The sequence below is a fragment of the Papilio machaon genome, chromosome 21, assembly GCF_912999745.1.
Source record: "Papilio machaon chromosome 21, ilPapMach1.1, whole genome shotgun sequence".
In the NCBI taxonomy this organism is placed as follows: domain Eukaryota; kingdom Metazoa; phylum Arthropoda; class Insecta; order Lepidoptera; family Papilionidae; genus Papilio; species Papilio machaon.
In genome coordinates, this window is record NC_060006.1 from 1,732,940 (window position 1) to 1,755,756 (window position 22,817).

General features: G+C 34.3%; 2 protein-coding genes across 2 annotated transcripts in view; one reads left to right on the forward strand and one right to left on the reverse strand.

Moving 5' to 3' along the window:
- The window catches only part of LOC106709879 (flotillin-2), a 179,334-nt gene that overhangs the window by 153,236 nt on the left and 3,281 nt on the right, over window positions 1-22,817 (reverse strand). The window lies entirely within an intron of this gene.
- LOC106709878 (glucose dehydrogenase [FAD, quinone]) lies at window positions 13,978-19,622 on the forward strand. The gene is made up of 5 exons (XM_014501781.2): window positions 13,978-14,233; window positions 16,018-16,245; window positions 17,346-17,478; window positions 18,120-18,239; window positions 18,328-19,622. Exons 1-5 carry the CDS (start codon window positions 14,149-14,151, stop codon window positions 19,565-19,567), a joined length of 1,806 nt encoding a protein of 601 aa, XP_014357267.2. The 5' UTR covers window positions 13,978-14,148; the 3' UTR covers window positions 19,568-19,622.

Genomic DNA, 22,817 nt, shown 5'->3' on the forward strand with positions numbered 1-22,817 from the left:
AATAAATTTTGGTATACTAACGTTTGCTTAATTTACAATACCTGTTATTGACTTACTTTAGCTATCTAAGCCGAAACATTTTTCTGGAATCTTTCAAATAATCCACTGCTTTGACAAATGTATCCATATTTTCACCCCTTGAAATCTTTTTGAAAAAACAAGACAACAATATTTGTCAATACAAATGTAAATTGAAAACTCGCAGTAAATAAGAATCTTAAACTTTGTAAACAAAAAGCAAATATTACGTTGCAAATCTTAGAAATATCCATTTTCTTTCTTATAAATGTACAGGTATATAGACAGAGTATTTTTATATAAATTATTTTGTACGAGAATAAAATAAAAATGTACAGGTTTTGTAAAAAATAAACAATGAAGACAATACGTTTCTTGTAATATTATTTTAAATTTGGTGGTACAAGAAATAAAATGTATTTTAAACATTTGAATTACTTCATTGTTTCAAATGAAAAACAGTTGTAGGAATAAAAAATGAAAAAAAATCAGTAGTTGTTTTCTTTGCGGGCTTAATTCTTAAAGTTTGTTTTTCAAGTATTATCCTGTTGTACTTGCTTTTCTTTTGTAACTCCATGATAGTGCACAATAAAGTATATTTGTATTTGTGTATTTGTATTTGTATTTGTATTTGCCTTGATTGAGACGCCTGTGAAAAATGATTAGCAAATCCGATTTTTATTAAAACCGAAAATAGAAACGTTTAAATTTTTTTATAGGAGCATGGGGCAAACGGGCAACGGACCGCCTAAAATTATTTAATCCGACGCCCATTGAAATCCGTAACGACAGAGGAATTGCAGATGCGTTGCCGGCCTTTATACAACTTGTCGCGCTGAAACGCCTTCAAAAATTTAAAAGCAAATATAATGTTTAGATTATTTGCCCTGTTTTCTTTGCATGAACAAAACAAAGCGATCGTGGATATAGTAAAACGTTACAAGACGCTAGCTTTATTTTTTATCCCTATTTTCTTGCATATATAGAGCCTAACAGCACGATTATAGAATTATACTGCAATTAACTATGATCCTTACCACTGGCTGTACATGGTATATCCGTATAATAACTTGTGTATAAAGCACTGTTAGACCCTTATTTCACTAAGGTAAGTACTTCTTGGGTCTAAAAGTGACAGATTAATCATAGATTAGACACAATTTTTTAATAACATAATTTGTACCCACTACTAAAAGACACGAGCGAGTGCTAAGTCTCAAACGAAGATGTCGAGGACAGCTCGAAGAGGAAGAAACCAATTAGAAAAGCCGAGACCACCTTGTGGGATACGAGGCAGAGAGAGCGTTAGAGTGTACATACTACAAAATGGTACTAACATGTTTAACACTCTCAAAACTTTTAGCCAACTCGAAATCATGTTACGGCCTTCTCACAAAACATCTCTGTCAAGTTTACCATGACCTACGTAATTTATACAGTGAGCATAAAAAGTATGTTTTTATGATGGTTGCATAAGATATTAAATACCTTAAACAATGCTAAAAATAAGAATTTTTGTAAATAAAATATGTAAGTATGGAATTTTTAAATTAAAAAGTTACAAACAAGTATAACTGGGCGAAGGAATGAGATTTTATTATATAAAACTTACATCCGATACGTTTCACCGAGTCGTCGACCTGCGAGCGCTAACACAACGATAAAGTTACAAAAAACTTTTTGTTTACAAATATAGGTTACTAGTTGGAATGCTAATAAATTTAATTTGCTTAAACGACATTTTTTTAGTACAAAAGTCAGTGGAATAAAGATCTTACTTTGAGATTCTTAAATGTTACAAATGTATGTTTTATATTTATACGGACTGATATAGAGTAACATGAACACATGATAATAATCAAGTCCGAAATGAGCACAAGATCGTTTCAACCAACCTTTCATTGCCAGCTGCAAATTAACTATACTGAAAATGTTAGTAAATCACAAAAACATTTAAGTTCATTGAGGTAAATGAAATAATGGATTTCATCAGTGTCAATACATATTGTTGTCTCTGTTTTGCTAAAGAAAATAAAAGACATGCCAACATGTATTAATACAAATACCAATAGAGTTTGAGATTACAAAAGGAAAACATTGTTTATACTTTTCATATGACAGCTAAAAGTACCTTTTTTAATATATATTATATGGAGGCAAACGAGCAAGCGACAACTGACAACTGCAATTGCAGATGCGTTCATCATCATCAGCTCACTATACGTCCTCACTGAGGGACTCGGAGCCTACCCCAAGTAAGGGGTGACTAGGCCATAGTCGACCACGCTGGCCAAGTGCGGGTTTGTTGACTTCACACATATCTTTGAATTTCTTCTCAGATATGTGCAGGTTGCATAACGAGGTTTTTCCTTCACCGTAAGATAATAGATAAATGTACATATGTATGTAAATCGAGAATCGAAAAACAAATTAGTACATTGTGGGATTCGAACCCAGGACCTGCAGATTGCAAGTCAAGTGCTTAACCCCTGAGCCACCGACGCTCTTATGCAGATGCGTTGCCTACCTTTAAACAATCATTCGTACAAAACAATTTGTCGGGGCGGCTAGACCGATTTTGAAACATTTGATACGTTTTTTTCCACGGAGTGACCTGACTATTTGGGTTAATTTTACTAACGAAGCACTTATATATACCTTTAAATAGATACGTATTAATTGTAATTATTACTGCACTGTTCTTGATGAAATGACCTAGCCCAGAGATGGTGAATCAATGGCGAACACACAATACTGGGCACAACACTGGTCAGAAAATTCATGATACACTACGAAAAAAAGGTGAAGTAGGTATCATATGAGGAACGAACACGAGTGATCTCTTCGCTACGGTATGTTATCAATAATCACAAATTCAAAATTATTTGATGGCACGTCTATAACTTTCTTTAGAAAAATTGCACGTTGATAAAGGTTCGCCATCCCTGACATACCCTATCAACATACTAATATTATAAATGCGAAAGTTTAGATCGATGGATGTTTGTTTGAAGGTATCTCCAAAACGGCTAAACGGATCTTGATGAAATTTGGCAAAAATGTCATAGTCTGTAAGAACACAAAGGCTACTTAGTAAGTATTTTTTATTAATTCCGCGCAGACAGAGGCGCGGGCGACAGCTAGTATACATTAAATGAAATTAGTGAACAACATTGAGGCCTGGAATTATTAAATTAAATTGTTAATTGAAGCATGTTTCTATTCTACCTTGCACTAAGGCCGACTAGTTTTGGTATCTTAGAACTTGCAAAAATTATGTTTGAGTTGAAATACAAGACAATTTTTAAATCATTACAAGACAAGCATTGGATAAAGTAATTCAAACATGATTTATTCCATCCTTCGAAAAATCATTACTGTATTGATATTACAGGAACAAAAACTGCAAAAAGCTGGGAAGTATATTTTAAAAACCAGTTTTGACAAGTTTAAAGTTAACTGAGAATTTAGACAAAATTAAATGTAACTTTTCTAAACTTTGTACTATGAACTGTCTAGTTACATTAAAAAAAGTTAAACTTTCGCTCGCACTATAACATTGTTATTTTTCTTTAGGTGCGATCTCCTATCGGCGATTGCCGACTATGATGGCAAAAGTGTCACAATATCCTGTAGTTTTCTTGTCAAATTGTATCTTGTATGGTATTTTGTTATAATTTTTTTATAAATAAATGTCCACGTATTGGAAGTCAGGTGGTCTTTTACCACCTTCAGGTGCTTTGCACTAGCACTAGTAAGTTAAAATTAAACATCTTAGTGCATAAAGTTGTTATGATGCAATTCAAATATTAATTGTGAAAAAGATAAAGAAATCTACATATAAAATATGACACATATTCATCTTTGACCCTCACAAAACTTAGTCACTTAAAAAGTTAAAAAAAAATAACGTAATTTTTTGCATGTCATAAATTAATTCCTCGAAACCATATTAAATAATGTCTAGTATTCACTTAAATTACCACATTCATTATTTAAATAAAAGATAAATGTTTTTTATTCTTATATTTTTTTTTAATTTCATGAGTTAACCAATGTGTGGAAAAAATATAATCCATATACAATCGAACCTGGAGAAGCAAGAGTTTAAGGCAGTGATTGTCAAACTTATTTCTTCACCGCCCCCTTTGAAAATCAATAATATTTCAGAGCGCCCCAAATTTTTATTCAGCCCTAAAACTTAAAAACCACAATTTCATTGCTTTAATTAATTTCAATGCCCCCATTTTTTGGGCCTCTTATCGCCCCCTCCTAGGTTTCAAACGCCTCCAAGGGGGCGTTATCGCCCACTTTGGGAAACACTGGTTTAAGGGATCGCAAGTTTCTCTCTTATGGAGATCGTCGGTCGGGACCGGTCAATGTCTCTCGCTTAACCAGTTCTCGCTTTTCCAGCTTCGACTGTAGTATAATTAATTTTAGTATACTGGAATTATTTTCTGTAAAACTATCACCAGAGTTGTATTTAGTACACTCATCATTGTAACATAAGACTTCTAACACCATTTCCAAAACAAATTCATTTTTTGAACAATGAAATAGTTAAAAACTAAAACTGTGGTAAAAAGTCAGCCCTTTTTTGTAAAAAAAAAAATACTTCTGTATAAAATGCCGGACTCAAAGCATAACTGAATTAATATAACTTAACTAAATCTTAGTTAGAGCGTCAGTGGCTCAGAGGTTAAGTAGTGGCACATGACTCGTAATCTGCAGGTCCTGGGTTCGAATACCGCGATTTGTTTTTCGATTTGCTTTTATGTATATCTATCCGATATTCTTACGTTATCTGAGAAGAAATTCCAAGATATATGGGAAGTCAACCAACCCACACTGGGCCAACATGGTTGACTATGGCCTAGTCACCCCTAACTTAGGGTAGGCTACAAGCCCCTCAATGAGGACGTATACTGGGCTGATGATAAAATCTTTGTTTATTGACTAGCGGTCGCGCGTAATTTCGTCAGCGCAGAAAAAAGTAGCCTCATCAATATCATATACCCACGTACAATGTTCCAGTGAAAACAATATAGAAATAGGTCTGGCCGTTTCAGAGATTACCCGAATTAAACGCGGCTTGCGGACAGATAGACAGACGCACAAAATTTCTTATTAAAGGTAAAGCAAATACACGAACACGAAATATGAATTATTTTTTTCCGTATTACATACAGACACTCCAATTTGATTAACTGTATAGATAAGTTAATGGCTAAGCTAAGCAAGCTAATGGTATTGTATAAATCACACATATCACTTATATCACAAGTTAATTTGACAAACAAAAAATAACAAAAATCGAATCCATTATTACCATTTTTTATTTTAAGAAAAGCAGAAAAAAAGTATTGGAATGTAACGTTACAATAAAAAAAAACACAATAAAAAAAACTGTAGCCTGGATTGAATACAGGATAAAATCAAATCATTTCGCTTGATTAAATTCCTCCCTCATATCAAACTTAAAATCTTAGCACTCGAGTATTTATCTACAGGTTTGCTAAACTGTGCACCATAGTACGAAACGCTGTCGACCAAGACGCAGGTCCAGTAAGCAATGATTCATCAATAAAGACTAATAAATAAGTTAACTTCTATTTTAAAATGTTGCTCAAATTATTTATAGTGCTTTCAATTGTTTCAAGAACATATTTAACCAGTACTGATGAGGAAGTTATTGTGGAAACAGTGAATAGTGACGAAGAAAATATCGTTGACAATGTGAACAATGAAAATATTGTACCTATTGACGTTTTAACACTTCCAAGGAATAATAATTATGAAATACCTGTAATTAGTACGCATTTGAACAGAAGAGAAGAACGTTCGCAATTTAACAATCCTATCATTGAATTAATTGCCAATGTCATCGGGACTCAGTCTGGCTCCAAGCCAACTGATTTTTTTGCCTTCCTGCAGGATCAATATCCGTTGCCCGGTGGTAAGCTTGCTCAGTTATTTCAGCTATTATTAATTGAAAAAACAATAAGCTCGATTGCTCTAAAACTGTTAAAATTGTTAAACTATAAAAATTGTAAAAATTAAGTTCGTCATCAGGAGAATTTAATGTTGATTAATATTGATTTTTTCAGAATATAAATCTGACAAAGACTTTAGAAGATATCACGAGCACAAAAAATAAGCGTAACCGAAAAATCAGTTTGCGTGCCTGGTCCCTTTGTTTAATTTTCGGTGACCATACAACAAATACACAGTTTTCAGTAGTTATTACTGCAGTGCTACTTTATAGACACATATTGTCATCCCTCGCATTTTGTTTGTAAAGAACAGCCACAACAATATGTGTCAATACGTGGGACACTCAGAAAGTTTTGCGACACTAAAAAAAAATGTTCTATAGGTAAATATATTTTTATTACATCTTTTCAAAGTACTCTTCACCAGCCTCTATACAAAGTTTCATGCGTCTGAACCAGTTTTCGAAACACTTTTTCCAGTCCGCCGCAGACACCTCGTTTACAGCCTGCTCCAACGCTGAGAGCGCATCATCCGGCGACGAAAATTGAATCCCTTTGAGTTGATTTTTTATTTTTGGGAATAAGAAGAAGTCGCACAGTCACAGGTTAGGGTTGTAAGGAGGGTGACCCAGGAGTTTGACCAGTGTGCTGTCTAGGAAGTCCCTCGTTTTGATTGCGGTGTGGGCGGGCACATTATCGCGGTGAAGCAGTAGCCCGCTTTTGGTCGCTTGTTGCTCACAACAGAGAAAACTTCTGCCAAGCATTTGGTAGTATAAAATTCGGCGTAAATGGTTCTTTGGTTTCGTAAAGGAATTGACACCAAGTAGCCAGTCAAATTCAAAAAGTTCGCGATCAAAATCTTCCCCCCGCTTCTAGCTTGCTTTACTTTGGTAGGCGTTGATTCGTTTTGAAACACCAAAACCGTCGACTGGCGCTTTGTTTCTGGATCGAATTGATAAATCCAGGATTCATCACCTTTAATGATGTCGTAAACACGCCGAGACTAGCCTGCTTCAAATTTGTCTATCATATCATGGCACCAATCCACCCTTGCCTGCTTTTGAACATCGGTGAGGTTGTGCGGCACCCTGCGTGAAACTATGCTCTGCACCCGTAGATGCACGTGTAGAAACTCGTTAAGGCTTCCTGATCCAATCTGCAGTATATGCTGAATCTCTTGATATGTAATTCGTCTATTGTCTTGGACCAAATTTTTCAGTGCTAGCACGTCTCCTTCCGTAACAGCCGTCAAAGGGCGACCACTTCTTTCTTCATCCCCAAAGTTAGTCGACCTCGCTTAAATTCATTATATCAACGATACACGGTTGCCTTAGAAGGGCCTTAATCCAAAAATACCATTTGAAGTCTATCGTACGATTCGTCCGGTTTCAGGCAACATTTAAAATCGTAAAAAATCATAGCGCGAAAATGTTCTCGACGCAAATCCATTTTTCAATGAGACGCGGTAATTTTAATAAGCTCGCAAAAAATGTGTAGGGTAGTTTTGAATTTAGAACGTACCTATTTTTACTTATAACTAATCATATTTTTAAATAAATTATAACAGACCAGTCTCACATACATAAAAACTTTTTTTCGCAATACTTTCTGAGTGACCTGGTATAAGTGTAACTTCAGTCAAAATCCACAGTAAGTTTATATCCGAACAGATAAGAACAAACTTAATGTTTATATTCACAATTTTTAAAATGCAGTTAATCAAAACAGGTTCTAGTCTTGTATATCCAGCTATCTGTGTTATTGCACTCAGTACTGAGGTCAGGGTTGGCTTCATTTTATGTAAACAGTATTTCATTAAAGTAGTAAAATGTATAAGAAAATATATCTGTTATTTTTCCTAAATTTGATATTCTTTTGTTATAACACGCGAGTACGCATTTACATTATATGCGGTTTATTACATGCGATTCACCACGCATGCTTTTAAAAACATACTCACACATTAATATTTTAAAGGAATTGTCACATTAATTTTCTGAGAGGTCATTTGCCAAATCCGCCACTTTATGCTAATTATATAAACCTTAGCATTTTATCTATACCGAGAACCGGCATATATCTTAGTTACTTGTAACCAAACCTGTTTTACACTTAATGATATCAAGAAATTTAGCCAACCTCGAAGGTCTTAAGTATTTGATGAGATGATGTCATTGAACTCATAGCTTTCGCCAAGGGAGTGGCGGGGTGGAGGAGCTGAAGACTAGAACTTACCAAAATCAACTGCGGAAAACATTAAAATACGCGACTTGAATTAACAACCGTCGCAACGCCTTGATAGATGACTCTTCCTTTAATTTGCTTACGTGACACCTTGACACTAGAGACATTTATGGTAATCCTCAAACGAAATAACACACCTTAACAGAACACACGTGTGTGTTTCCTCTACCCTCTAAAATATATAAATAAGGTCAAGACAACAGATCAACAAAAATACTGACATCTTACAAAAACACAGATAAACGAAACAATTTTCGACGATATTGTCTAGGTCTAGGACATTTACCAGAAGCAAAGATACATACAAACCACCAACTTGTACAACCAGCTGAAAAACATAATAGTTCTGGACTATTCTTTTAAACAGCTTAGTACTTTATCTTGTATATCCATAGGGAATATCAAGGAAGCTGTCAATGCCATTTAAGGAATCTTAATTCCCAGGTCTACAATCTCCTCTGCCACAATATGACTTCGTGATAGTCGGCGCCGGATCCGCTGGCTGCACGTTAGCGTCGCGTCTGACAGAGAATCGGAATGTCACAGTTCTTCTGATAGAGACTGGCAAGCCGGAGATGCTATTAACTGACGTCCCAGCTATCGCACCCTACTTCCAGGCAACTCCATACGTATGGCATTACTACATGGAACCACAGCCTGGAGTTTGTTTAGGTGAGTTAATTTATCTTCAGATCAGTAATTAATTTAAAACCCATAGTATATCCTTACAATAGTGGGAAAGAATTCCCATCATATCAGGAGATCACAATGGAACGAAACATTTTGTCTACTGTCTGTGATGACTTTATTTACTATTCTTTTTTTGTCGTATAGAAAGGAACATCTAACAAAAGCAAAAAAATTGACAGACTTGCGGAATAAGTGTGCATTTACAAACATAACCTTGAACTTTAAAGTAGTTACAAAATAATGGTCTTGGGTAAATTACCTCTATGCAGACCTTATCTTTACCCAGAAATCAATAAAAAATGCGATCAAATAAAATAAAATTCCCAATTATTCGTTGAAAGTAGCAAAAATGTGCCTATAAAACCAATGTCAATTTAAAAATTACTTGTCCAAGTGAATAGAAACAGGGTAACGTTTTCGCGTGTATATGCATGTCTCAATTCCATTACATTGTGACATAAACCTAATTGGTTTAATCAAATTTAAAGAGCAATATTTGATGCTAGTTCTAATTTAACTATTACTTCTTTTGTAGGTATGGAAAATGGTAGATGTTTCTGGCCTCGCGGCAACGCGGTCGGGGGATCTAGTGTAATCAACTACATGATCTATACGCGAGGCAGACCTGAGGAATGGGACAGAATAGCTGCTGCCGGGAACTATGGCTGGTAAGTATATACATAGTTTAAAAGGTATAATATTTATATAGGTAATTAAGTATAAACTGAGGTAGACACCGCAACAACACTACCTGTTATGTGCATAAATGGGCCAGGTCGACCGGTGACCACACAAAAGACAGACGTGAAGTGGAAGTCATTCAGCGTTTCGTCTGATGAGTGTAGAGCCGGATGCCTCATTTTAATCCACGTTCCCTTCCCACCCTATTTCTTATAAGGAATGATGAGATGGAGAAGTGGATTTGGCAGAGAAGGGGACAAATGAAAAAGAAAATATCATCTTTCTGTGCATCCCCACTCCGTTTATTAAAAGTGGGCATCGCAACTGTAATTGCAGATGGGTAGCGTTCGCTTCGCTTCTTTGACGAATTCAGTCACCTTATAATAAATAATATCTATATATAAATATACATGTATGAAATGTCCAATGCAAAAAAGACCTGAGTAACTGTTATAGCAGCCATTAAAGTAACGGCCCGGTGTTTATTTAAGCACATTACACGTATATCTTCGAAGTATAATTGACTCAGCTAAAACATCGTGATAGCTTTTATGTCAAAAGAAATTTATTATCGAATAAAAAACGATGAATGCGGAAACATGAGGTTAACCGTTGAGTTCATTGTACTTAAATTGCTGGTATTAAAATTCAATAAATGTGCAGAATTGTAAACCGTTGTTTTTTGTATTCATAAACGATCAAGTATGTGGTCATCGATATATTTTTCAATTAAATTTTATTTAAAGCATCAATTACTACCTAGCGGAATGTAATGGAGGTAAACATCATGGGAAAACCTGTATGTTTGTGTTAAAGACTTGTATCTTTTATTTTTGTGTTTACTAATAATTGAATAGAGTGAAGGTCGATGTCCAGTAAATTAATTCCTTTGTTAACATAAACTTTCCTTCATTATCAATGTATTTCGTTAATAATTCCGATTGCTAAATAGTATATATCGAATTTAAAAGCGTATCTTTTAACGTTGATACAAATCTTTATTTATAATCTAAAGTTAATTTTGAATTCATTACTCTACTATAAAAAAACAATGCTTTTATAACTTTATCATTAAACTATCAATCGCTGATCCAGATTACCTGAATCGTCTCTTCTGTGAGTCTTTCTAAGGAATCTTTTTTTTTCTTGTTTGCAGGTCACACAACGAAGTTCTTGAATATTATAAAAAATCAGAGAGAGCCAAATTGGACGGGTACGAAAAAAAACCTTTCAGAAATCGAGATGGAGTGCTTCCTGTGGAATTTGTGCCAATAAAGTGAGTAGATTTACATATTTGTCACTTCGAGTCGCAATTATTAGGTTCGTTTCTCGATTTGCATTATCAGTCATTGAATTGTTGGAGAAAAGTTACGCATTCTCCTTCCAGCTGATTTTTTTTTTTTTTACAAAATGTTAAGAATGCATTTGTACCCTGATTTCAACTATTTATTGATGTCGGAAAAATATTGTAATTTTCAAACCTCATACGTGTACATTATAGATTTAATAAATTATAAATAATTATTTTTGTTTCAGAACCAAATTATTAAAGGCGTTCTTAGAAGCTGGAAGAATACTTGGACATCCAACAGTCGATTACAACGCTCCTGAGAAAATAGGATTTGGGAAGGTCCAAGTGACAATGTCAATGGGGCGCAGATTCAGTGCCGCTAAAACATTCCTACATACCCACAAAAACAGACCAAATTTGCACATTTTACCCGAAACCAGAGCAACGAAAATATTGATAGATCCTCAAACTAAAACAGCGTACGGTGTTGAATATGTGCGCAATAACGTTTTGCATAGAGTAACGGTTCGGAAAGAAGTAATTTTGTCTGCTGGACCTATCGCATCACCACAATTATTAATGTTATCTGGCGTAGGTCCCAAAGATCATTTGAAGTCAGTCGGGATAAATGTTATAAAAGACCTTCCAGTGGGAAAAAGTCTTTATGATCACATTTGTTTCCCCGGACTAATATTTACTGTGAATCAAACAAATATTAGCTTTCTCGAATCTCAAGCATCTGATGTTAATACAGTAGTGCAGTGGCTTAAAAATGGAGACAGTACAGTATCATCGCCAGGTGGGGTAGAAGGCATTGGATATATTAAAACTCCGATATCCGATGATCCTGACTTAGTTCCCGATATTGAACTTATTAGTATAGGAGGCTCAATAGTGTCAGACGGAGGTCCGGGAGGCAGTAAAGCTGTACGAAAAGGAATGAGAATAACAGATAATGTTTTTAATAATGCGTTTGGACCGATAGACAATACAAATACGTGGAGCGCCTTTCCTATGTTATTGAAACCAAAATCTGTTGGTTACTTAGAATTGAAAGATAGTAATCCCTTCAGTCATCCAAAGATGTACGGTAATTATTTAACCGATCCCCGGGACGTGGCGACATTCATAGCAGCTATCCGACATATCCAAGAATTGACAGCGACTGAACCATTCCAAAAATATGGAACTAAATTGTATCCAGCAAATTATCCAACTTGTAGTTCTTTACAATTTGATTCTGATGAATACTGGGAGTGTGCGGTAAGAACTCTTACGGCAACTTTGCATCACCAGATTGCGACTACTCGTATGGGACCGCAAAGTGATCCGTTGGCTGTGGTAGACCCTGAATTAAGAGTGCATGGTTTAAAAAGGTTACGAGTCGTCGACACTGGAATAATACCAGTCCCTATCTCCGCTCATACAAATGCCCCAGGTATAATGATAGGCGAAAAAGCTGCTGACATGATAAAACAAACTTGGAATCTATAATGGTAATCAAAATTAAGTCACAAATGTGCTTTTATTTATATTTTTCCGATTAAATATAAAATTGAAAAACGAAAATTATTGTTATTTTATTTTTATTACAATCCATATGAATAAAGTGAAAGATGGTCACCATTTAAATGTTTTTTTTTTTATTTTACGAGAAATAAAGTGGGCAATTTATTAGGCGGTCACTTATCGCTGCTGTGCTGTGAGTGGGATAAGGCCAGGGAGATGATGATGATAGTCGTTTGAAAGCTATGCAAAAACCTTTTTGTATGTGCGTTATTTTTAGTAATTATTTTTAAGTTATCCTCATTCAAAAAATTGTCTGACCATATTGATTTTCTACGTGAAAAAAGTTTTTAGCAATAGATTTTACCGTGTTTAATCCAAATTTTTGCTATTGAAATATTTAAGGCGTTTCATCTAAATATGTATTATGAACACAGAGATTGCAACAAAACTGTCAAATACTAATAATTTCAGCTTAAAAACGAACCCCGGAGCATCGGATTGAAAAAACTTCAAAAAAACTCAAAAATGCAAGCTGCGTAAACTTTAATCTTTGAACAGGTTCACTAACCTGTTCCCTTTTTTTCAATTTCTTGCAGAACGTCTTTAAACGCAATAAAGATAAAATCCTTACTTTACCTTATTAGGATTTTACAAACGTTTACTGGATTCTTGTTTACTTATCACACTTCTATCATACTCATTACTAACCGTGAGTTTCTGAGACGAAAATCTCCGTTTAAAACATATTGTTATCTCTATTTTGTCAAAGATAATGACAGAGATGACGATATGTTTTATACAGAGATTTTGGCCTCAGAAACCTACGGTAAATCTCAAACTATTCAATGACTTTTAATACATCAGATTGGCATTTTTGTAAACTCAAGTTTATACAAATACTAGCTTTTACCCGCGACTCCGTCCGCGCGGAATACGGTGTAAAAACTATCCTATGTCCTTTTCCTGGTTCTAAGCTACCTGCCCACCAATTTTCAGTCAAATCGATTCAGCCGTTCTTGAGTTATAAATAGTGTAACTAACACGACTTTCTTTTATATATATAGATTAATGAAACGCCAAATTTATTACGATCGTGAACAATATCGTGCACACTTCAAGCTATTTAAAACCACATTCATCACAACTTTTTTTTATAAATATCATTAAAAAAAATTGATATACTAACTTACTTATTTTCGATAAATTACAGCTATTAAATTAACTTTAAGATGAACGTACTGTTAATTAAGTTCAACGTTTTTAATTGCGATGCGAAAAAAAAAGTTAAACCGGTCGAAGAATAACTTTGGCATCTTTATATACAATACATATTGCAAGGAATCTTTTAGATGAAGCACACATTTAAATAAGAATTCACTCAGTGTAGTCCTTTTCTTTCACGATTAAAATAATGTAATAGTGTTTTATTTCATACAGTTTTATTAATTTAAGGGCAGTTAATTGTGTGAAAAATAATGTGCTGTTTAAATTAAAAAAAATTCTAAATATTATTTTAAAATGTTACTAAACAAAGTGATAATAACATTAATAATAAATAGTGTACTGGCTGTAAACAATCACAGTAAATATGAAAACAAAGAAGAAATTATATTAGAAGAAAACATTTACGCTAGTTCACGACCGTGTAAAGAATTCTGTGGTACTCCAACGAGGAATAGCAGAGACATACGAGGAAGGCCTAAGAGTCAATTCTTGGAGGCAATGTTACAGACACCTATGTTACAAACGTATACAAATGAACCAGATGTTTTCTCAATACTTCGGGATAATTACGATCTCCCTAAAGGCAAGTATTAATGTTTTATTTTTTTGCTGATATTCATCAGTATCAGCTTGAGTCAGTCTACCACTGGACAAAAGCTTTCCCCAATGCCTTACACAGTATTTACTCTTACGCTGTTATACTTTTTATTTAAAACCTTAGCAGATTATTTTTAATTTACTATTAGTAAAAATTAACTAGGCTTGGGCTAACTTAGTTTTAGAATTGTGCAATGGTGGGGTTCGATTTACGATAGGGTAATCGGAAATCTGTTCTTTTAACCATTTAGCTAGTGCCGCTTAGAGGATCAGGATCCAGTGTTAAAATTTAGTTTTTTAGATAGTTTTTTTTAAAATACATAGTTACAAGATGTTAAAAATCAGGAAGTGCTGAATGGAATAAACGAAGAAAGAACAATATTAAAACTTATATAAAATAGGAGAGGAAAGATGTTGGGACATCTGATACGATACGAAACATTATAACCGCAATAACAGATAAAGATGGTACAAGAGAGGGAGGACTGGAAAACGCACCATCGATAAGGACGCCATAGTTCTTAAATTTCCAAAAACACTAAATGAGATCTGTGCTAAGGTTGCTAGATGCGGTTACTCAATGAAATAAATAAATAATGTAAGATTCAACGTTTACATTACATAAATTACATAAGGCAATGTAATTTGTGAACAACGTACATGGAACTTGAAACGCGAAGGTTCAATGACACGACATTGGTAAATTATTACAGAAACCAAAAAAAGTTTAATGACTCGCGATGAAACGGTATATTTTAAATTTAACTCATTTCCTTGTTCTCGTCCAGATGATAAATGTTCTTTTCTTATAAATTATTCGAAAGTTTCATTGACCTCTAACACTTACTTTATTTATAAAAGAATTCCCTCTTTGGTGTTATTGAGATTAAAATGCTCTAAATAGGAAATTATCGCGTAATTAAAAATATGACGAGATTTCTCTATTACTAAAGTATCTATATATATAAAAGAAAGTCGTGTTAGTTACACTATTTATAACTCAAGAACGGCTAAATCGATTTGACTGAAAATTGGTGGGCAGGTAGCTTAGAACCAGGAAACGGACATAGGATAATTTTTACCCCGTTTTTTATTTTTTATTCCGCGCGGACGGAGTCGCGGTTAAAAGCTAGTTACATATATTGTTTAATACATGAAAAAATACCATGATCATCATCATCAACCTGCCTTTATCCTTATGGAGGGTCGGCACAGTATGTACTACTCCTTCATACATCTGTATCAGCCGTTCATATCTGAATTTACCCCCTTCTTACGCATATCCTCTTTCACACAATCTATCCATATTTTCTTTGATCTTCCTCTACCTTTATAGCCATCCACATTCAATCAAATACCATGATATTGATACATATAGAACATCTACTTTGGCCAAAAATTACACTTCTATAAATTTAAGGACCGCTATTTACTATTAATTTATTAATACAATTTATGATAAATAAGGTGTTGACTTGTTGTAATTAGCTTAAATATGCTAGCAATGTAACTTCTGTAATTGCCTCGTAACAGTCATTCAATAAATGTGACGTGAACAAAACAAAGACAGAGCCATACTAGGAAATTGTTTTACGAATGGGCTAGTTTGACAGTACTGAGCAGTGGCCTTTGTGCCACCCGTTGACGACGGGTGAACGCCGCGGCAAATTTTTAAAGGGTCTTAAACCTTTAATAAGGTGCCATGCTGGTATCCCCTTACACAAAAGGTGTTATATATCCATAACTAATGCTTGTCCGTATAATTTACAGGATTCAATGGACCCTTAGTAGAGTACGACTTTATAGTCGTCGGAGCGGGATCGGCAGGGAGCGTGCTTGCTTCTCGACTTAGTGCGCGCAGGAAAGCGACTGTCTTACTCTTAGAGGCCGGGGTAGGTGAATCAATACTGACAGGTGTACCTATCTTAGCGCCATTGTTCCAACGGACAGATTACGTGTGGCCATACTTCATGGAGCGCCAACCAGGAGTTTGTATGGGTGAGTTAAAAGAATATTTTAGCATCGACTTTTGTACAGTCATAGCCTTCTAAGACAGTTTTTTACAAAGGAGGTCGTACATAAAGAGGGTATTCGTCTCCATTCGTTCCCATTCTTACCTTACAAGAAAAGAGTACGAAGAGGAAATGGATAAAAAATTGACCTCAGGCACGCACTAAACAGACGATTACTTCAGTTGCTATAAAAAATTCTGTTATTTTTTAACATTTATTGAATCTAATCAGAACATCCCTGAAATTAACAAGACATTTAATACGTAATTTATATTTCCTGTTAGATGTCTAGTTAGTAAGAAAAAATGTTCATTTAAATATTTTCATTACCAACTTATTAAAAATATAGCTCATTTAAATATCTGCATCATAAAGAGTATTCTTCCGTGTTCACTGTTTCACATCTCCACCACAGGAAATTTTACGAAGCTAGTAAAATGTTAACATATTTTCAATGTCAATTTTGCATATTTAAAATATATAATATGAATATTTACGGTGGGTTTCTTAGTTATAAAATCTACGTTTAAAACATATTGTTTTGTATGACAAATATAATGACAGGGATGAAATATCTTTTATAAAGAGATTTTGGACTCTGAAACGTACGGTTAATCGTTCAAATTACAGTCCAACAACATATTCAATAGTAATTTACTTAACAAAATATGTTAAAATTATTGGTTCAAAGTCAAACATACATATTTCGTTGTAACTACTAAAGCATAAAGTAGGCAAGCAAAAAGTTTCTTCCAAAGGTCGGTGACATATCTCGACCCACCCGACGAAAAAGTTTACATCCCAAGAGAGACACTTTTCCTCGGATGCGTCGATGTAGTTCCCATGCTTTTGCGGACGTCTATTTATTTATTTATAATACAATATTAACCTAAAATACAACTATGTCCCACAAAATTATTTAAAATGGGCGTCGGATCACTTAATATTTGGAGATGTTAGAAGGAGTTGCAAGGAAAAAATCGATGTTTAACCACGATTCCACCTGATATTAGTTAATTGGTGATGTAGTCGAAATAAAGTAAGAAAAGGTGGATGAAACATTTCAGATATAAATACATTTTTCAGGTATGGAAAATGAGCGTTGTTTCTGGCCAAGAGGCAAGGCAGTTGGGGGCACGAGCGTAGTCAACTATATGATATATGCCCGTGGGTTGCCTGAAGATTGGGACAGAATCGCAGCCGCGGGAAATTACGGATGGTGGGTATTTTTTAATAGCTTTGACAGTTGTAGATGTACCTAACTGTAATAACAAAAGCCTGAAAATAGAAAGGATAAAAAAATGCAAAATATAATAAATTGTCATCATCATTTTACATGTATTTTTTCTTAGAAATATTTATTAGATAGATGACGTAGTTGATCTTCGTCATACAATTCCTTTATCAGACATAACTATTTTATCTTTTATGTCGATCAACGACAACAGATAATAAATCAACATCTTAGAAGTCAATTTTAACATCCAGTGTGACTTTTAAATCAAATCACTTTTTAACGCAATTTATTTTTATTTTAGCATTTATTTTGGCAATTATTTTAGCATACCTAGTCGTATCTATTTATTTTTATCCTTATAGTATAATAACGCATATACCAGGCAAAAAGTACAAAAAAAATATATTTAACAATTTCTTACCGTTATCATTTTTTTGAAATGTAAAGCGAATTGTCGTAACTCACTAAGTAATTGCAAGAACGTACCTGAAAAAAAAATACAAGTAAAGCATTATTATTTTGAAAGTATTAGAATTTCGAAATACTCAACGCTTATTCAAAATTAAAATAGAGCTAGTTTAACATTACGTTTTAATAATCATAGATTATTAATAATGTTTCAGGTCTTATAGAGAAGTATTACCATATTACATGAAGTCAGAAAGTGCAACACTCAAAGGCCAATCTAAATCCCCATGGCATGGCCGAGACGGAGAACTTACAGTTGAAGATGTTCCATTTAGGTAAAAAATTATTAATTTCAAAATATATCAACCTAAATAATAAATACCACAACTCAAATTAGAAGTAAATCAAATTACTTCATTTCAGATCAAAACTATCAAAAGCATTTTTAGACGGAGTGAAATTTTTGGGACATCGAATAGTCGATTACAATAGCCCAGACGGATTCGGCTTTAACTACATTCAAGCGACAATAAACCGCGGAGTCAGGATGAGTAGCGCAAAAGCATTCCTGCACAAACATAAAAACCGAAAGACCCTTCACATTCTACCAAATAGTCGAGTAACAAAGGTTTTAATCGACCCAATAACAAAGACGGCATATGGTGTAGAATTTCAGAGAAACGGCCAAGTGTATCAAATTCGAGCAAAAAAGGAAGTTATACTTTCGGCCGGCCCTATTGAATCACCGCATTTGTTAATGCTCTCGGGTGTTGGACCGAGAAGTCAATTAGAATCCTTTGAGATACCCGTGATACAGGATTTGCCTGTTGGTCAAACGCTCTACGACCATATATCCTTTCCCGCTTTAGCTTACACGCTTAACACAACAAGATTGACCATAGCAACGAGAAATATTGGACTCGTTCAGACTGGCGTGAAGTTGACGCAATTCGGCGATGGCCCTTTGACATCACTAGCTGGTGTGGAAACCATAGGATATTTAAAAACTAACGTCTCCGATGAGGTCGGTGATTACCCCGACATTGAATTAATTGGATCCTGCGCATCTATGGCAACTGACGAGGGACAGTTGGTATCGAAAGGACTACGAATAGCGGACTGGTTGTACAATGACGTATACAAGCCTTTGGAAAAAATTGAAAGCTTCACAATTTTAATGATGTTACTACATCCGAAATCTAAGGGCTACATGAAATTAAAATCGAAAAATCCTTTCGAGCAACCTGCGTTGTACGGAAATTACTTGCAGCATCCAAAAGATGTTGCCACGATGATCGCATCTATAAGGTATATAAATAAATTAGTTGAAACACCTTCGTTTCAGAAGTACGGTGCGAAATTATACAAGAAAAAGTTCCCGAATTGCAAACAGTATAAATTCGATAGTGACAATTATTGGGAATGCGCGATCCGTACGGTGACATCGACACTGCATCATCAAATATCTACATGCAGGATGGGCCCAGTAACAGATCCTGATGCAGTTGTGGATCCAGAATTAAGAGTATATGGGGTTAGAAATCTTCGTGTGATAGACAGCAGTGTTATTCCAAAGACAATCGCTGCGCATACTAACGCCCCTGCAATCATGATAGGCGAGAAAGGTGCGGACATGATCAAGAATACGTGGGGCTTGATTTAAACGTACCGCTCAAGAATCAATGAGAGTTTTCACATGAAAATGGTCTTCCATGCAAAAGAATGCACGTGTAAATACAAAAATGTGATTTCAATTGCAGTATAATATTGATATGAGTTTGTTCTTCTGTTGAATAGATCTAGAAATCGTAGAGTGACTGTCAATTAGTGTAATAAATATTTTAAGAAAGTATTACGGTGTTTACAATTTTCCACTATATTACTATGCAGTATTACTTACATGCTGAAAAGTATTTAGACATACTATGGGGTTAACTCCGTATTAGTTTTGATATCATGATTTGATACATCGTGTGATAATTATAAAAGAATAATTTTAATACGCTTTTGCAGTTTTGTATTTGTTACAGAAAATATCTTCTGTAAAGGGTCTTGTTATAATTTCAAAATAAATTTTATGAAATACTAAAGGAACACACAATAAATCTATATCCAAGCATTTCGCCGAACGCTAAAAGCTATTATAAAAATTTATCTTTGGAAATGTAAACGAAAACACATCTTAGTTGCTATTTTTAATCTTTTTTTATTGACAATTCTATCACCAATGTAATCATATCTTGCGTTTATCTGCATTTAAAAAATGTGAATGACGTCAGAGCAAACAGACGTAACCAAACGCAAGAAATAGCTCATTTTAAATAAAAATAGCGATAAATTTCTATGCCTTATGGACCGTGGCATTATTAATAAAATTGAAGATCACTTATAGACACAATTATTGATGTCAGTAATCAGATTTCATCATCCGGGTATCCTGGTGCACCGACCCACTTACGTAGGGTCGGTTCACCAGGTTTCCGTTCTCCAAATCAATCTGTCTACCGTCATCTCCATTGTCACCCCCTTCTTGATCATGTCACCTTTCACACAATCCATCCATCTCTTCCCAGGCCTACTTCATAGATATTTGCATAGGGAATTTCCCTTTTTGATAAGCGACATATTTAAATCCGTCATACATATAAATGTTAGTGGTAATAATGATTCCAGTTGTGCAACTAATGACAAATTCCACTGATGATACATGCTTAACCCTTATCAGGAATGTTTTTGTTAGTTATCTAAATTTGATTGAAGGGTCTTTTCAACTTTAACGTTATTTTAAAGTTAACAACTACATAGTTGGTAAATAACTTTTTTAATAAATTGTGCAATATCATTTTTTTTTACTCTTTTCTAATTTATTTTTAAATTGCTACTACGAATCGCATTGATTATTTACATATAGGGAATAATACAGACTAGAGCGAAACATCATCTCTGTTCTTATCCCACTTACGTAGGGTCGACACACCAGGTTTTCGTACTCCATTACGATCTTGATCCCTTCTTGATCATATCACCTTTCACGCAATTCATCCATCTCGTAAATAAAATTCTCCTTAGAGCAAAATGTTTTTATTATAATTTATTACAAGCCAAACGCATCATCTGGTGATTTAGATCTTTTACTAATATACTTTATTGCAGATTCTAAATATGAGGGGTAAAATAAACAAAAGAATAAAATCAAAATGGCGGAGAAGTATCTCGGGGGCTGTCCCCTAACCCTTTATAAAAACAGCCATAATCGACCTCTTTTTTAAATTATCTGACTTTGTACTGGCTTTTTTAAATGTAGATTGTCAGAATTCATACGATAGTGCGTCATCTATTAATAGATATTAAATCACGTACGTGACGCTTATTTGACCATTGCTTTAATGTATGTTATCATTATACAAATGAACTGAAACCACGATTACATGTAAAATACGTAGTACGTACGTATTGTTTATCGATGTACCTACATGAAGAGTTTAGATCAGAATAACTTTTCGACACTTTTCATGCTTGACGTTCCTAATCTATCTATATATATAAAAGAAAGTCGTGTTAGTTACACTATTTATAACTCAAGAACGGCTGAATAGATTTGACTGAAAATTGGTGGGCAGGTAGCTTAGAACCAGGAAACGGACATAGGATAATTTTTACCCCGTTTTCTAATTTTTTTTCCACGCGGACGGAGTCTTAATTAAATAACTATACCTTAACTCGTTATAAATAATACTGGAATTAGATTTCTCCTACGCATTTATTAACCTCGGAGTGAAATTCGATACGTTACTCTTTAAATTGTAATTTACTGACCACATATCAAAAATTATTCTCGATTTAGTTTCAAAGAAACCGCAGTAAGGTTAAAAATATCATGTTCGTTTCCAGACGCATCAAATGCAACATTATCTAATCAAGGACGCGGGCGAGACCGCAGGTTAAAGATTATACGACCGCGCCAATTTAAGCACGAGGAAGTTCCAATTAAAATCAACTTAAAGTAATATGAACACTTCACAAAAAAAACGTACTTGTATACCTCAATATAGTGGTCGAAACAAGTACCAGAATTCAACGGTTTTTGTCGACTTGATACCAGTCCAATGTACCGCACTGAGTACTGTTAAATATTAACATTGTCTCAGTTCATAGGTGGGCACAGTTAATCAAAAAGTTAACTTCGTTAATCGTTAATTCGTTAAATAAAAATTTAAATTCGTTAATCGTTAAAGCGTTTAATTTACGAAAATTTAACGCAAGTTAAAGTTAACAGTTAAAGTTAATTTTTGTTTATATTACGAGTATAAGGCGCAAGCGGGAAACGGCCATATGTATAATCTCCGAATCGTATGGACCGATTTTGTCGAGACTTTCAATAGAACTTAGGCTATTTTTTTACTGCCCTTACGAAATCTCGGGAGATCGCTAATCCTATCTATAATTTAGTTATATAATACTAAAATATAATTTAGACAATAGGAGCGATGTACTAATGCCTGTACCATAATAATGACATAGCGTGCACTAGTTACACACACTTATATACTACACTGACAATGATGGACAATTGACTTTTTCAGTCAATTTTTTTATCGACAATCCGACGTCACGGAATTAGAGAGCAAACTAAATTTAGACAACACAAATTTTCTATTAAACAGTACGACATGTGATAATATTCAAAAGAAAACAATCAAAACTTTTGTGCAGTATTTACATTTTTTATCTGTTACTATTTGCACCCGATATTCATTTGCTCATACTCCAACAACTGAACATTTATTTTTATGTATAATTTGATAATATTTTTGGAACGAAGTTCGTTAGCGCGCGTTGTGAAAGGGGGCTAGACGGAAAAAATTCTTACGAAAAGTTGTCACGACACTTTTTGCTATAGTAACCATGGCAAC

Coding starts and splice junctions, on each gene's coding strand:
- LOC106709878 (XM_014501781.2), top strand. CDS start 14,149: ATGTTACAGACACCTATGTTACAAACGTATACAAATGAACCAGATGTT. Junction 16,246..17,345: donor CCAACCAGGAGTTTGTATGG/GTGAGTTAAAAG, acceptor TACATTTTTCAG/GTATGGAAAATGAGCGTTGT. Junction 18,240..18,327: donor GTTGAAGATGTTCCATTTAG/GTAAAAAATTAT, acceptor ACTTCATTTCAG/ATCAAAACTATCAAAAGCAT.